The sequence below is a fragment of the Dromaius novaehollandiae genome, chromosome 17 (genome assembly GCF_036370855.1).
Source record: "Dromaius novaehollandiae isolate bDroNov1 chromosome 17, bDroNov1.hap1, whole genome shotgun sequence".
Classification (NCBI taxonomy): domain Eukaryota; kingdom Metazoa; phylum Chordata; class Aves; order Casuariiformes; family Dromaiidae; genus Dromaius; species Dromaius novaehollandiae.
Window position 1 is genome coordinate 434,839 of NC_088114.1, and position 18,021 is coordinate 452,859.

General features: G+C 42.4%; 1 protein-coding gene across 2 annotated transcripts in view; it reads right to left on the reverse strand.

Moving 5' to 3' along the window:
- The window catches only part of ZNRF3 (zinc and ring finger 3), a 104,723-nt gene that overhangs the window by 36,317 nt on the left and 50,385 nt on the right, over positions 1-18,021 (reverse strand). For both annotated transcript variants that reach the window (XM_064521832.1, XM_064521833.1), the window contains one exon: positions 5,270-5,395. In XM_064521832.1, coding sequence (XP_064377902.1) covers positions 5,270-5,395 — 126 coding nt within the window. The remainder of the gene's footprint in view (positions 1-5,269; positions 5,396-18,021) is intronic.

Sequence of the window (18,021 nt, forward strand, 5' to 3'; positions counted from 1 at the left end):
TGTTCACAAAGTCCAAAAAACCTCCCCACAGGCCCTCCTGCCTTGGTTCCTCGAGTCTTACAACAGACCACTCTTTTTGTGGGAACTAAACTACCGACACAATCCTGTGATTTCACGTTTGATTACAAGAATCTTTACATTTAAACTAATTGTTAGACAAACGATTAGGAATTACAACTAGACTGTTTAATGAAGCCTCAAGTTATGATGATTTTGGCTCCAACCTAAGTAGTATAGTCATAGTGACGATGCGGTAAACAGGGGATTCTTCTAGTCAATATCTGTGTAAATGTTTTGTTAACAAACTCTCAAAACAGAGAAAAGAGGTGAATGGATACTGGAAGAGCCGTCAGGAATTTCCTCATATTCACAGATTCCTTTGATCTGAAGAAAACAGGAAGCTGTAGTAGCAGGGACATCCTCTCTTTGTTAGGGTCTACCCAGAAGCACGTCCTCAAATTTCACACATCCTATTAATACCAAAAAGTTCCTCTTTAGCAGTCCCTGGAAAAAAAGCAAGGAACGAAATCCCTCCCTGTGGGCTTTCCAGCCTGTGGAAGAGGGGAGAAGTTCCAGTTTTAAGCAAATCTTCAATGTCTTCCCGGTATCTGTATTAAAGTAAAAAGCAAGGCCCGCAGTGGGTTACATTTCACCACCTTGCAGCAGTCATCGCTCCAGACGCAGCGGGGCGGGGGACGCGCCGGACGCGCCAGCGCTGTGGCAGCGGCCCAGGCCAGGCCAGGCCAGGCCAGGCCAGGCCGGGCGCGGCGGTCCCGGCCCGCGGGGCGGCCATGCTGCGGCAGCGGGGAGCGAGGGCCGCGCTGCGCTGGGCGGGCGGCGCCGGGGAGGCAGCAGCCCCGCAGGGGAAAGGTTCCCTTTGAAGCACATGGCACCAGGAGCTTCCCAGCGACCATGGCAACGGGCTCAGTGGGTTCCCAGCCTGAGAACCAAGCTGCTGCCGCCATGCCTCAAACACAAAAAACCTCTGAAAGAAGGAAGGGGGGGAAGGGGGGGAGGCAGGGTCGGGGCCGGGGAGGGAGAAGTCGGGGCAGAATTAGCCTGGCAGAAACCGAGCGGCGCCCTGGCAGGCAAATCCAGCCAATAATGCCGGTCGGGTTCACAGGGTTTCCTTTTCATTTCCAAAGCTTTCTTCTTCCTCTGTCATTCCCCTTCGAGCCCTATTCAGGAGCTCATGAGATCAGTAAAGCCCAGGCCTTTGCTTCGCTCGCAGGCAGCATTGCCTCAAACAGGGCTGCCGCTGATCAAAGGCGGTGTTAAATCACGGCTGCCACACACACCCCTTTCCCAACGGGCATCCAGTTTTTACGGGCCACCTAATAGGAGATTTTTTCATTTTTTTTTTTAACCCTTGTGCTTTCACTTCTATTACGCCACATAAATCTGACTAAAAAGATTGAGCAATTCAAAAAAGTGTATGAAAATGGACACATTAAATTCTATACATCTTCTGATCCTATTTGGCAGCTGGATAAACAATTAGAATGAAGCTACTGGAAACACACACCATGGTTTTACTAAAAACAAAAACAACGAGACAAAAACCATATATCTTTGTACCAATTTGTACCTCATGGAATCCAGCACTACAAACAGCTTTTAAATATTCTCTACATCTTACTCCAACACATTCCAAACTTTCCACAATCTCTTAAACACATCATCAGTTTTTATCCTTTACCATTGCAATTTGAAGAAAAACTTGTCATTTATTCCTTCACATACGCATGCATTCCACCACACAGACACAAAAACAGAATAGCCTTTTTTGCTTCTACTAGCATGTTGTTCAACTCAAGACTTCCGAAGTTTTAACAAAAAGGGTTTAAACCAGCTCCCTTAAACTAACGGGAGCTTCGCATTCTTTTACAGTTTGTATTGCAAAACCGATTCGAGTTAGTCTGAACTTTTAAACAAATCCAATTAAGACAGGCATAAACTCACAAGAATGTCCATTCCTTATGCACGTAAGAGCGACGGAGAGTTTTTGTCAGCTGAGCCAGGGTAACTCTCCGTTCAAACTAGCTTTCTCAATTAAAAGTTTCTAATCAAACAGAACTGCCCATATTTGCTCTAAGTTGGAAAGGGACACTTTGCTATAAATTGTTGGGGTATTTAACCATTCAATTATGCCCATGACAGTTTCGAAAGAAAGCAAGTCCTTAACTTTTCCCACCTTCATGGCACCAACTTTATTCCTATCATGAAATCAATAGATCAGACTGATCCAGTCACATAACTTTTTGCACACGTAGGCTTTCATTTCACAGAATGGCTTCTAATGGAATCAAGACCAATGAAAAGATACTAGAAGATCCCAACCCTAATTCCAGCAGTAAGAAACAACGGGGGCGGAGAACTCCAGATGGGAGATGCATCTGTTCTCAGCAGCAGGTATTGATCGCACAGACTGCACTGGACAAAGCAGAATCTCTGTGGCCTCTCAGCTGAAAAGCTCTACATCCTCAGTTCGACGCACACTACTACATCTTTCAAGGAGCTAAGAGTATTTGCATTTGAGGAAGTCTTACCTTTACCCACCTGAGTCATTAATGGAGATGTGCGTGCATTGAGGGGTAGCTTTGCCATCTATCTCACTTACATAATATCTGGATATCTGCAATGCCAGCAAAGCTGAAGTGCAACAGTGCATATACCAATACATTTTCAGATGTGTCATCTGTTCTGCGTCTTGTAATATCCAAATTATCTCTGCGAGAGATGTTGCAGTTGGGCAGGCCTACGTGCAGAACTTCAGAATACCAAGAGCTTACCATCACTGTACTCAAAGGCAAATGCAGTAACTGCCTGTAAGATCCAATACTGCAGGAAAAGCCACTTTGGGGGCAGGACAAATCAAAGTAAATGAGGAACAAAAAAACCCCAACAATAGTAGGTTCTTTGATTTTCCCCTTCTTTTTTAAATTGAATAAGAAGTTTCTTTCCTTTTTCCCCTCCCTCAACAAAATGCCTGCTCTCTCCTGTTTAAGATCTTTCCCTACACATACACTATTTTGTTTTCCAATTTAAGTCAAACAGCTACCAAATCCTGGGGACAACCAGATGACGACCCATATACACATGCAGCAGGTAGCACCAGCCAGGCAAAACAGTTTACCAGCTGAACTGATTGCTCATGTAGCCATTTGCACCAAGTTGCATGGAAACTGAATTTTTCAAAGACTCGGCCGATCACAGTGCAATTTGTTCCCACTGCTAAGATACCCAGGGCTGACTTGCTTGACAGAGCTGCAGGAAGCTCATGGCTGACGCTCCTGCTGGTCTGTGCACGCAGCGATGTGCAAAGGAAGTCTGAGAAGTCCTTCTAAATAAGGGCATAACTTGAGCATAGGGAGGACTGAGCAGAAGGGCTGGAGAGAAAAGATGGAGAGAAGTTGCAGCAGCAGCAAGCAGAAAATAGGGAACAAAGATATTTCAGGAAGAGAAGGGTAGATGGTGACAGGGAAATACAGGACGGGGAGCTGCATCATGGTTACCGAAAAAATTTTTTGCCTTGGTAAGTACCCTGCCAGCCTTTTTCACCCGCTGAATTACTACTGCACATAAACTGACACACAGGAGATGTGTCCAAACTGCCCTGGCACATTATGTGGAGGATGCAGGAGTCACACTACAGTCATTATGCATCTGTCATTCCAAAGTGGATGCTACAGGGCTCCTAAAGCAAAGGCAGTGTCTGCTGTTCAGCATGCCAAGCTCCGAGAAGCGAGGGTCAGCAGATAGTGAGGGGCAGTCGCTCCGGAGGTCAGTTTGGCTGTGGAGATATGGGGAGTATAGCAGGGGAAATGGAGTATAAAGTTGTGGAGCAAGCAGGCAAGTAAATATTTCAGAAAATATTTACGATATTATCTGTGCAGGATATCCCTGTTTTTCACTTTTTCTTCCTCTATTTCTTATCTCTGCTTCCTCAAAGGTTTTCAAGAGCCCGACAGCTGTGACTGAACAGATGCCTTCCTCAAAAGGTCTTCCAAGACTCAACACCACTCCTGGAGATTACTGATGGTTTACTATGCATCTTTCAGTACTCAATCTTCCCTAATTACCATCCTCAAACCTTATCCTCAATTTTTATCCTCCCAAGATCAAAGAAGCATCAGCTAGTATTTCTGTGAAACAAAAACAGTGTAGTTTCTGTACTGGCAAAGGAAGGGCAGTCACTTCTTAAGAGAGATATTTGTCACCAGGTATCCCAAGCTAAACCTGCAACAAATTTTAGATAAGCAGATGGTTTCCCAATCCCCTAGAAACACCTCTTTTTCCAGAAGTTTTATACAGTTTGTAAGTACTCAAAGCCAAATTTTGCCTACAAAACTTCAGTCTAGGATTTTATTTTCTGCCTGATGCAATACATTTTCACTGCTCACCTGAAGTCACCAACAGCACCCTACCAAAGTCTGAGCGAACTGGGCCAGCTGCATTTTTTCACCTACTCAGCTACTTGTGGCTTATGCCCTTTCCTGCATATCAAACTACTCCAGACCTCAAACGTCAACATATAATAACCTCAGTCCTCAAAATTCCAAGCAGAGAACAGAAGAGGACAACTTTCTGCTTTCTCTTTTGAGATACCTGGCAGAGGTAATGCTATCTTTACTGACTTCAACTCATATCTTGCAAGGAATTTAGATGCTAGGGGCCCTATTCTGCACAGACTCCAGCAAGATGGAAATTTGTATTTCTTTGTCCAGTACAACAAGATTCACTTGTTATTCAGTGACATTTATCATGCAGTCACAGCAAAGAAATCTCTTCTAGGACTGAAGACTCTTCCTCAAAAAAAAAAAAAAAAAATTAATAGATGTCTTCTGAGACAATTGTACCTAAAAAAAGAACAATAAAATGCTTTTATATTAACTGCTTTTGATGAGAAGCTTCCTTTGATCAAGTTCAGCATCACACTGGCCGTCTACCCTATTTCTGCTCAATTACTGCTTCTGTTAAACAGCTTTATTTGCCAAAATCTTTGTTAGGCTCCTACAGAACTGAAAAGAGAATGTATGCACTCAGTTCCCTGTCACCATCTTTATCAATCAGTTTATGGTATTAGCTCTCCCTGAAGCACCTAGTGTGAAAATAGGCAAAAGGGGAATATTTCATGGAGTTAAAAGGTTTTACTCTTGTTTTATTTCTTGCTGATATTTCTCTGAAAGGAACTAATCTTTCCAAGAAACAGTTATATGCAGCATTTACCCCAAATTATTCAAACTATATAGCCCTCTTACTCCCTTACCTTTCCTAGTACTGTGAGGCATGGTTTAGGTTCCAACTCTGGCTGTTCCAGCTTCACCACTCCTACCCAGCCGTATTCATATAGGTCTTCTTCATCGTTGCTATTACACAGTCCAAGTGGATGCATCTGAAACAGAATCAGAAAGAAATCTTTAGCAGATCAGTAGAATTCACAAAATGCACATAGCTTGCTTTTGAATGGTTATAACAAATACACTTTTGTTTTTAAACTAAGCAACATCAGAAAAACTGAAGTATAAAGCTGCATATGTTAAGAACTCAGTACATTTCTGAAGCATGCTTTCAGTTCTAAATCTTGCAGTGTTATGTGAACACAGTTACCTTGTTTATGAGTAATCATTTAAGGCCCCCAATTAAATGTGATTATAAGTCCTCATACCAGATATAAAGGAATTAAATATAACATTACACTTGGGCCTTTCCTTGCAAACTGATAGAAATACAAAACCTTTTGTGGAGTCACTGACAAAAACTTAAGTATCTAAGATCCAAAAGCAATGTTTGAGAGGCATTACCAATCTTTTTATATACTTGCACAATATTAACTGCCTGTCATCCCTTAGAATATCCTTGTCATCTAGTTCAAAGTAAGGAACAAGAAACTGCCCTAACTACTGTGAGATATTATTTGGGTTCAGAAGAAGCTAGAGACTGAGTGAGAGGTAGCATGAAGCAAGAGACATTAGTTTTCTTATAAATATTTATATTTCTTACACAGGGCAACCATACATACTTGTGCTACTTTCAGACATTCAGTTTCTTCCTCCTCTTCCCTCCTTCCAATGCTATGTAGTTAGTGTCTAGTTTTATTATTGCAAGGAACTTCCTATGCATGGATTTTTCAAATCTCCTTCATCTGTTCCAAGCTTGCTATCTCTCATTAGCATAATATATTCTTGTATAAAGCAGGATATCAAACATTTAACTTCTTACACCATTTACTATGCTCTGCTTGTTCTCTTGTTTCCTCAACTAAAATCTAAGATTTTTCAGAGATTCTCACCCAAGAGTTGCCCAGGGTGTAACATATATATACACACACACATACACACACACACAAACACATATGTGTTTACATATGTATAAACGTATGTATATCTGTGCCTGTATGTGTGTGTATGTATATGTATGTATGCAAACACACACACAAGTAAAAGGTTCATAGCAAAAGAGAAAAGACTGTACTTTATCCAGCTTGATGTCTTTCCTTAAATCTCACCTTTGCCAAACTAGGTAAAACCCCCCCGCAAACTGGTATCAGCAATATGACCGTTGTTTTCTGCTACTTGATTATAATAGAAGACTATACTGCACAAAATTTCACACACACATACATGCATCTCATATGTACACACACACCCCTCAGTAACCCATGCGAAGTAGCACCATGTAACACAGTAATCCTGCCACCTCTTCTCCATCACTACTTTGTCATCTTGTCCTTTTCTTCTTTGTGTTGTACCTTTTCTTTCATTTTGCAAGCTATTCAGTCCAAGGATAGCTATTTATATTGTCTTGGGGGGCCCCTGACTTTCTGAAAGACTTCAGCTATTACTGCTAAATACAGGAAATATGCTGGTGATTTGACACAATACAAACAAGAGGTTTTCCTACATCCCATTTTTCAGGATCCATCACCAATTCATCTGCATTTAGAGGAAAAAAACCCCACCACAGTACTAGGCAGGCAGCAGGAGCCTCTGTTGAACTCTTAATTCACCTTACCTCTATCTTTTATTATGACTTACTACTATGCACTATTGGAAGTGTTACTGAGCTGTCTGCATTATCACATGGATCAGCAGTTCAACTTACTATGTTTAAAAGTGTGGGATATCTTAACTACCACTAGAAGATAAAACACTCCTTAAACTCAGCACCTGACAGATAAACCTTTCATACGCACAAAAACAGGGAAAGAAGTCAGGTAGACAGAGAGGGCTCTCTCCAAAACTGCCAGTGCACATACTCCAATACAATTAACCCCCCAAACGTACATTTGATTTCTTTTTCAGTACAAATAAAAACGGAGTTTGCTAACTGCTCCAAATCTATAAAGTTAGACTGTAAACAAATACTTTGTCCAATGAGTGGTAAAGGGTCTATGCACTCTTTTAAGTCAACAGAAAGCATTAATCAGTGTTAAATATCTAAAGGCACAGAGAACCAGTCCCTTGACGTACACTATATCAATCAAGCTGTGAAACCATAACCCATATCTAAGAAGTTGCTAGTTTAAAATCCTTGAAATGTACTGGGGCACTTTCCACATGCCTGAAAGGGCAAAACTGAAACCACGACTGGGAGGTGCTTTTATCCAAGGTTACAATATCTGTATACACTGCTGAGGGTTTAAAATAACTTCAAAAAGAGCCGCACAAATTTTAAGTGGGTTACTGTTACAGATCAGACAAACAGTAAAGGAACAAGGGAGGAGGAACATTTTACTCTATCATCTCAGAAAAAGTCCTGATGCCTAAAAGAAAACTTCCACCCTTTTGTCCTTTTTTTGTCTGCCAGGATAGGACATCATAGTGTTACAAACCACTATACGAACAGCTCAGAATCTTTCTATGCACTGTCATGAAGGTTAAAAGTCTTGGTCTTTTTTTCCCAACCATATAAAAAATAGTCTCTACCCACTTTACTCCAGAAAACGTGTTGGAAGAAGGCCAAGAGGAACAGAATACTCTTTCCGTTTATGTACCAGCTTCTTTCCTCTAGAATTGTTATTCCGTAACAGCTTCCAAGTGTGCACAGGCCTTTAGATCATAGCCACAAAGCACATTCTGCAGTTATACCCCAGGAAATCAGGAGAAACCAGATGAAGTTAAGAGCCTCTTCGCTTCCTCTTACAAAGCCTGAACTTCCTTACCCTAAGGATGAAATTAGTAATTTTGTCCAATTCTGAATGACTATATTGGCCAACACCTTGTTTCCACGAACATGCCCCAAACACCTGAGAAGAAGTCTTCCTATTCAGAGGCAAATTATACTAAATTCCAAAGAGAGGAAAACGTGTGCAGTGCATAACACTGAAGTCCTCTGAGTAGAGTTTTCTGGACAGCCAGGAATTTGCAATGTCAGTCGATTCGCACTCAGTGTATCCCAGCTCATGCATCTCACCTTCATGCACAGGTCACATATGTCATGTGGGACAGGGCTCCCAGGCATTTAGCAAAATCAAAGTTGTATCTCTGAACACTCCCCCTGCCTTCTTCAAAAAGCTAGATGACCTGGAAGAAGACCTACGTACAGTTTAGTGGACGGGGGGGGAACAGACCTGAAAGCAGTAGAGCCTTCATGATGCAAACCGCCTCCGTATCTGCATCAAGAACTGACGAATCCACTTAAACAGAAAGCCTTGCTAGACTTTCTGGGTGTCATAGCTAACAATTTCTCGTGACTTCAGACTTTTACTAAATAGAAGAAAGCTTTTAAACCATGATACGAATATTTTGCTGCAGTTCAGGCGGAAGACAGGGCACAGAACTTGGCAGACTCTGAAAATAGTAACAGTAAACTAATGTTGGTAGGGCTCAGGTGAGCTTCATGGTTACAATCCCAGGGAAAGGGTGAAACTGTCCAGAATAAGTTCTGTTTCACCCTACCTTGACATAATAAGAGGCATGACCAGAAGAGACAAACACGAGACTAGTCAGAGAGGAAGATGAACAGCAGCAAGCATATGGAGCACTCTGGGGCACAGTCAGGTACCAACCTGAGACTCCTGAAAGTCAGGTTTGTATCATGCACCAACAGCAAAGCTCTGCTGAAATGGGGGCTGTCACATCATTTGATCCTTGATTCTAGCAGGCCGTAAGCCAGCAGAAGCTGCTGAGGCTGACGCAGCTGGATCACTGACTCTAGGTTCATGTCGACCATGCCCCACTCCAACTGGAATAATGAGACCCCTAGAAAGCCGCTCATCACTTTCTGGCAAACCACTACCCACATTCACTCTCTCTCGATTCTCCAAGATAAAACCGTAGCACTGTATCTCCTGTCATATGAAAAATATGATATGCAGATTCCAGTATTATAAAGATTAGCCATTCCTGTAAGTGTTATTTTACATGCCTCCTGCCTTCCAGTCAGAAGAAAGTTATCCAATAGGTTCTCCCTTCCAGCAGAGGTACTTCAGCAGGTACATGTTGTCCAGAGACTAGCAGAAAATCTTTGAGAAGAATCTTCTTATCTGACTTTCCGAGATCACAAGAAAGACGACTCCAAGAAAACTGCATGCATTGAGCAGGATGGGGAGAGCACCATGTGCTTACAGCTGCCTCAAACAAAATATGCATGACAATCCTGGCTAATATTGGCTGAGGCATGTGTATCGCACAGAAGGTACCAGGCATTAAGTCTGAAATCCAAAGACTGAATTGTGGAATATACAGTAAAACTAAGGCCAATACGTATAACTGAGCTGTCTTTGAAAAGCTGCACAAGACTTCAAATATTACATGGAGTAAAAAGCTGGACTAGAAAATATGTAACAAAGAACTGCATGAGACCTGGGAAATATCACGCTTTTTCCAACAAGAAGTGACTTCAGTTCAGCACTTCCTGACCATTGTGCTGCATTCTGAAACTCCTTTTCCAAATAGCGCAGTCCCTGCGCCTTGAACCTTGTCCTCAGAACTAGGTTTCCTAGAAAGTTCCTGGAGTCTGTTCTGATGCAAGAAGCTAAGGAAGGAAGTCCTGGCAAGTTTGTCAATGAAGAGGAAAAAAATGAAGGAGGAACTCATCTCCTTAGTACAGGACTCATACCATTCACACAGTTGCATTCATGTCGAGGGGAAGACAGTTTCAAACTCTCATTCAAACCCCTGAATTGAGCCCACCTAGAACACACCCGTTTACTCACAAGCCATGGCAAGGCTGTACTGTGAGCTACTTACCTAGAGGAAAGCTGGGCTGTGGCTAGCAAATGAAAACAAGCAGGTGTCAGAAAGGAAGAATTCTACCCCAACATGGCAGTGCTGCCTGCTACCACTGCTACTTAGGGACAATCATCGCCCAGAGCAAGGGAATTCCATCATACAGCCCAAGAACCCAGGCACAAAACGTTTTCTACCTTACATCTCTTAGGAGAGCATAAAAGACTGAAGACTGACATTTACTAAACCACCACACATTGGCAAAATAAGCCTACACATGAGAAGCATCAAACCTAAACGCAAAACCGAGTGTAAGCAGCAAGCAAAACAGTAATAGGGTGCCTCAGGCTCTGTGCTGGCAAATGCAGAGGACTTACTAGGTACGTCTGCAGGCTACAAGTTTCCAAGGATTTTGTTGCAACACACTGGAATCTCACCGGAGTAATTAATGAAACAAATTATATTACGTTAGCAATACTCAAAGTCAGTATGTTTCAGGAAGGGACAACTGACAACAACATTGTATTGTTCAATTAAAATCATATGCATTGTAAAGCCAAACTGTTGCTGGACTATTTGAATGTGAATGAATGTGGAGATTTACAGGACAAACACCAATACTCAGCTGAGAGATAAGTCAGACACATTAGTCATCAGCTCTATGCAATCATTAAGACACCTAGGGAAATCACATTCAACTATTGACTGTCAGCTCTTTTAATCAAGTGGCATTATGAAGTCAACTACAGATTGTACAATTTACCAATTTTCTAATTTTGTCCTGACCAGAACTTGGACCATGATCTCTGTTCTCACTCTCCAGCACCATTTGTCTCCTCTTCCTCTGGGCTATTCGTGATTTTCTGTGCAGGCACTCCTTACACCTTCTCTCTGGGTGCTCTCACCTGTTAGCATACTTCAATGGGAATTATATGAACTATTTTTTAATGCAGACTATTTAAACCTCAACTCAAAACAGCTTCTCCATCAACCTTGTCCAGATCTCACGCCTTGCAGGTAAGTTACCAATGACAAACCGATCACCTTCCTCAAAAATTCTATCCCCATCTCACCTGACAAGAGAAGACACTTGATTCCCCCACCTCAAAAAACATGAGTTCTTTAATAACATTTTTACGTTTCCAAAGATCTGTTGTTCTGTTTGCTTCTGCATGTAATGCACACCTCTTCATATAACCACCAATTCCCACCTTATCTACAGCAACTTTCTTTTATCTGAACACACCAAGCCATATAGCAACCTTTCTGATCTGCACTGTTAGAATCATGTTCATGGTTTCATTGCCCTGAGAATGCAGTTTCCACCCACAAATCTCTTATCTGCATAAAACTGTCTCCAGCTTCACATCCCGGCCAACCATATTTCATTCACACTTCACATTGAGACCCCAATGCCCAACAGGAAAGCCAGCCCCAATAGTCCATTCACAGCTTCCCCCCCCCCCCCCCAACTAAAGTAAGGATCCCAGAGGGCCAAAAGAGTGAAAAAGAGCAAAAGGGTATATTCACACCATGCAAAGATCGTATAGTACACTGTGCCACCAAACACATTTATTGGTTAGGGTGCAGAAGCAGGATAGTAATGTTTATACACATCATGGAGATTCAGTTATGTTGCTTTCGGGCCTACGCTCACTCAGGTAAAACAAGCTGACATTTCTGTACATTGCATACAGTTCCAGTAGTTAGTCAGACAGAGAATGTCAACACTATAAATGCAGATTCCCTAATTTCAGATCCACTTAAAGCGAAAGCACAACACTACCAGTTCCCAATTCTTCCCTTCTTTAATATGGAAGTCTCGGTGGGGGAATACAAGGCAGGTCTGAAAAACGGGATCTGGAGAGTCTTACAGACTTTAGTAACATGCCTTTGAGACACAGCACTACGTTCCCAAACTTTCTTCTTGTTGAATTCTTCATTGTACGTTCACTTCTGTAAATCCCACAAGCTGCAGAACATCACTCTTTCCCCTCCACTCTTTGGCAAGAAACAGCCAAAAGATAGCCCATGCTATTAATGCCTTCACTGAGCAGCTGTGTAGCCTTAGTGATATGACCTCTGCTCCCCTCTTGAAAGGCTTCCTGAGATATGGCAGTATGGAAACATTAACAAGGCACATACAAAGTTTAAATGTGCGCTCTCTGGGTCACAGCAACATGAGATCAATAACAACCAAATTAAACAAGAACCCTTCCAGTAAGATTACCTATTTATTCTCCCCATTTTAAGTTTTGGTCTTCCTCCAGATAGTGCTGCCAATATCTCCTCCCATGCTTAGTCCTCTACTACTGATCAGGTGTCAAGAAATAACAAGGGAAAAAATGCAAAACATAGGCTTTTTTTCAGTTGTTTTGGGGGTTTGACCCCACATTTGAGTTTTTTTTTTTTTTTTAATCTCTCAGTTTGAGTAAGTCTCCTAGATACCTGTTCACCTTTTGTGCATGGTAAAAGGTAGTCATATCTGCCTGTGTGCACTGTGCACCAACAGAATCTATGGCTGATTTTTATTGGTAATTCAGCATATAATCAGTAATTGTAGCTCTGTGAAGCTAAGAAATGATGTACATATATGTCACAGGGACTTAAGTGCCTATCTGCATTGATCTGGAACCTCTGTTGATAACACTGCCATAAGGACTTTCATACATCCTGTGGAAGAGGATTAATGTTAAGAAAAGTATTAAGTACCATCCGCAGTTCATGAAACAAAGGCCGGGGTATCAACACATCACCCTGCTTCCTTTAAGGAAGAAGGCATCCTTTTCCCAAATATCTAAGAATGACTTCCTCACGGCCATGAAGGAATATTTGCTACAAAACCCCAAATTATAGGCTAGCAAAACCACATTTGATATTGCCTGTCCAACCTAAAGTTTCATAGCCATTATGAAGAAATATATTCCCCTGTGAAAAATGTCTCCAGAGATGTGAAAAGGAAATTGAATTCGGGCACTGTCAGCAGAATTGGAATCTGAATTATCCAGCCTCTCAAATTACTCCGCTTCCCCAACTGCTGTTGTGCCAAGATTAGAGACGGAAGATGTAACTACTTCATTTCCACTTCAACATACAGGGAGTTACACCCCACAAAGGTAAGCATCTCCACCCTTTTAAGGTTCTCACTTGCCTCTGACATACCAGAATATTTTAAAATACAAAATTAAAGTATTTTCTCTTCATTTAGCTATGTATTTGACAGAAAGATTTGCATAACCTACCTATACGAGATGCTCATGATTTTGCAACAGTAACCAGAACGAACACCACTTTTTGTTTTGTTTGGGGATTGGTGCAGTAGGGGGATAAGGGCTGTGGGTAGGTGACATTACTTCTAGCACGCATTTCCTATCCTCTGGGTAACTCCCATCCCCGCAAGCACACAGAACTGATTTATTCAAAAAAAGTGAAAATTTACCAGGCAGGACAAGAAATGGCAAAAGCAACAAAAAAGGGCTTTAAGAACGGCTCACAAATACCTGCCAGGAGCAGAAGACTGAGGTATGTTTTTGTAGTGGTGACCGTGGTACAACTGCAAGACCAGCTAAGACCACAAAAAAATGCAGAAGAGCTCTAGTCTCAGTAGATCAAGAAAGTGCTGCAATTTTCCAAAACAGGGATAACAACTAGATATGCAATGCCAGTCTGAATTAGTTTAAGAATAGAAGCTTAAAATACTAGTGTTACCTCTACTGACTAGGTGTCTAGATGCTACAATGCACCACCCACCACGGTGGACGGTGCTTACAACAGGACACATTCAATGAAAACGCCTGCCATGTTCTCATCTCTGGTTTCCAAGCGAGCTAACACTGATTCTCTGACAAAGGAGTGGTTTTCTTACCCTCCATTTTGGAGAGATGTTTGCACAAAAAGACCAATAAGATCAGCTGTCTGACCAGACTTCACTGCATGGCTAGAAAATGATAGAAAGGAAGAAGGTAGTGCAATGTGAGGACTTAGGCCAGCCTAAAACAGAAATGAAACCAAGGGTGAAACATTAAAGATTTCTTCCAGCATGAACTTCCAAAAAGCAGCATCTAACACTGGAATAATAGTGTGGAATTTGAATGTTTGAATGGAGTTTTTCAAGCTTGATGGAAGGTGGTCTTTTTGTTTGTTTTAACAACAATAAAATACCATGCAGCTCTAACATTAACTGCACCTTGCCCATGCAGCACATACAATTCTGTAGCAAGTTCTCCCGTGGACAGAAGACATGCCCAGTCCACTAGTGCACAAAGAAAAGAGGAAATTGAGACCTCACTCAAGGGCTTGTATGCTCTATAGGCACACTTCTGGCCTCTCATAAAAATGGCATTTGAAGATACTAGGTATTTACTCTGTAATGACTGTATTCCTAAACTGTAGCTGCATACAGAAACACACGTTATATTTAAGCATTCCCTGAAATATATGCCAAAAGTTACAGGTTGGGGCAATTTTCAAATAGAAACCCTGCAATTCTGCCCAATCCTCTCCAACATCGTTAGAATATCAAAGCTCACTTTCACCCTCACCAACCTACAGACGCAATCCATTTGTTTGCTTATTCTGTTTTAAAGGCAACACTGCACTACTTGAAGAAAAGGTTAGGAAGGAGCTGAGTAGAGAAAGAGGAGCCTTTCTACACCCCAGGAGAAACTTTAAAAAGATTAAAAGCATCCCAGATTCCTACCTTGCAAATAACCCCTTCCCTTGGTTAAGTCACTTCAGGCAGCTGGATAATGGAGTTCTGCCAGTGCCAACTTTACTGCCAGTTCCAAGGTCAATCTTGCTAGAAGAAATTACTAAAAATTCCTCCCTCCCCACCCCCCCACAAACAAGAGTCAAAGAATCCCCCATCTCTGCCTCTCATACCAGAAATGCAACACAGACAAGACCCTCCTTCTCGAGGCAGAAACCTGCTACAGAGAAACAGGACAGCACCTTCTCTGAACCTCTGCAGCAGATACGTGCTGGAGGCATTACTTGACACACCAAAATAAATTTGAAAGAGAAAATACCGATTTCATCTTTTCTTTTGGAAGACGAGCGAAGTGAAGGTACGCTGACTTTCTCCAAAAAGCTGAGAAAGCACCTCCCCATCCTACACTCACATATGGCCCCAAAATCATCTTGGCTGAACCACCCTGGTTCCATACTGCGGACACCTTGCTTTGCCTTTTGTAAGGGAAAGTCGGGGGAACTTGGCAGGGAAAACACAATGTGACACAGACTAAGGAATCATTGCACTTCAAAGCCTGCGGAGATCACAGGACACAAAAGGGTAAGGATGAATGAGGATATACAGACAAAAATCCAGTCTCGGGGAGGGTCCAGAGTGTTTCTGGATCACAAACGTGCACTTTAGACATCGGCTCTGACCGGTATCCCAGCTTAAATTCAGAACAGCACAGCAAGTCCGTATTTACCACTCGCCGCTGCAGAGCTCTAACACACTAACCACAACACGAAGGACAAACTACCAAGGCAACAATAAAACCAAGTAATTATTTTCTGTGAGGGGAAAAAAGATCAGTAGTTTCAAATAGTTGCAGTAAAAAAACAAATTCAAAAAATTACACTGCATAAGCCTCTAAAGCACAGCAGAACTGTTGAGTCTTTTTGTGAAGACTCGAATTCCTTACTGCTCTGGGGCCCGAAACAACAGAAACACCATAGCTTTCCCCCCCGGAATGCACTTGGCATGGATTTGACTCCCTCCACATGAATTCACATTCCTTCACCAGACAGGCTTTTGAAATAAAATTTATGAGGTTTTCAGTGTAAAAAAGTAAAATAAAAATAACTGAAGGCCTATCACCAGGGAAATTAAATTTCTTCCCAAAACTTGCCCAAATACCAGGTGTATGCGGAAGCAGCATCTGGTAACTGAGGGGAAGTGAGCCTCCTTCCTTAGCTTTGCACAGGTGAACAGAAGCAGTGTAGGTAACTCAAGGTAGACTTCAGGGACCTTTAGTTACCCAGCCCCTCGGCTTCCACTTATCACTTCCAAGCTCGAGGTCTCATTCCCTACCTCAAACTCCATCCCCCATGGAGGCTTTTCCTAAGGAATTGAACCAAAGCCTGGAGTACACCATGGCTCAAGCGAAATAAGGCAACCAAATGACTTAAATATTTACATGGAGGAGGAAAATTGTTAGTACACTTTTTCAGGGACCACTTCTCTAGTAAACTTTCCTTCTGCCAAGCAAGTCTTATTATACACAAAAAGTGGTCTGACTGAGTGTACTTCTTTCCTTCAAAACGCAGCGAAGAGTTCTTACCAGCTTTCTAGTAATCAAGAACTTCCTCGTTCACCTTTAGAGGTTTAATGCACACACACAGTGTGTGATTCAGGGACAATCCAGTATTTTGTTGCTAGAACCTCCAGAAATTGGATGGAAAGGAGAGATGGAAAAGGGGGCAGATTCCCAAAGACAAATATAGAAACATTGCTCAGGCATGCAGAGATGCAGTTAGGAAGGCAAAAGCTCAGCTGGAGCTCAAACTGTCAAGAGATGTCAAGAATAGTAAGTATATTAATAGCAAGAGGAGGTACAAGATGTAGATCTGCCACTGAATGGGGCTGGGCATAAAGCAACACTGAAGCAAACAGCAAGCCACTGGTAGTACAAGAGGGCTGAGTTAGGAAACCTCTGTACAAACCAGACACATGGCAGTCTATTGGACCTGAGAGGATGCACCCAATGGTGCTAAGAGTCGGCTGACATCATTGCAAAGCCAGCTGCTATCATCCCACAAAGGTCACGGCGATCAGGGGAAGGTTCCGGATGACTGGAAAAAGGCAAATACTAAATCCATCTACAAAAGGACAAAAAGAAGATCTAGAAAACTACAGAGCAGTCTGCCTCATTTCAGTCCCTGGAAAAAATTATGGAGCAGGTCCTCATGGAAGCTATTTCCTGGTGCACAAAGGACAAGAAGGTGACTGAAAAAGCCAGTTTGGATTTACCAAGGGTGAACTATTCTTGACCAACCTGAATGCCTTCTATGATGAAGCAACTTGCTCTGTGGATGAGAAGACAGCTGTGGATGTCATCTATCTTGATTTTAGCAAAGAGTGTGACATGGGTCTCCTCCAACATCCCTGTTGACAAGCTGCTAGGATATGGACTGGACAGATGGACCACAAGATGGGTGGAAAACTGGTTAAAATGACTCAAAGTCAGCAGTTAGCTCAAAGGATGGTGGCTAATGGCTCAAAGTCGAACTGGCAGCTGGCCACGAGTGGAGTTCTGGAGGGGTCAATACGAGCTCTCACACTACTCAATACCTTTATAATCAGTCCAGATGGCAGGATTGAACGCACCCTCACTGACATCTGCAGGTGACAGCAAACTGGGAGGAGAGAGAGATACCCTGGAAGGAAGGGCCACCAGACAGAGGCACCTTGAGAGGCTGGAAGTCTGGGCCATCAAGAATTGCATGAGGTTTAATGAAGATAAATGCAAAGTCCTGAATGTGGGACAGAAAAATCCTGAGCAGCAGAACAGGTTGCGGTCTAACTGGCTGCAGCATAGCTCTGCTGATAAGGACATGGGGGTCCTGGTGGACAGAGAGCTGAATGCTGCTCAGCAGTTGAGGCTGCATCAGCAGCTACAAGATAATGAGGTTGCATCAGCAAGAGTACAGCCAGCAGATCAAGGGATGTGATTATTTTGGCACTTGTTAGGCCACACTGCAAGGCTGGATCAGACGATCTCCAGAAATCCTTTCCAACCCAGGCTTTTCTATCACTCTTTGATTCTAAGTTCTGTCCTCCAAATCAAGGCAAAAAATCATTTTCAAAAGTGGCAGAAACACTTCAGCAAGCTAATATTAG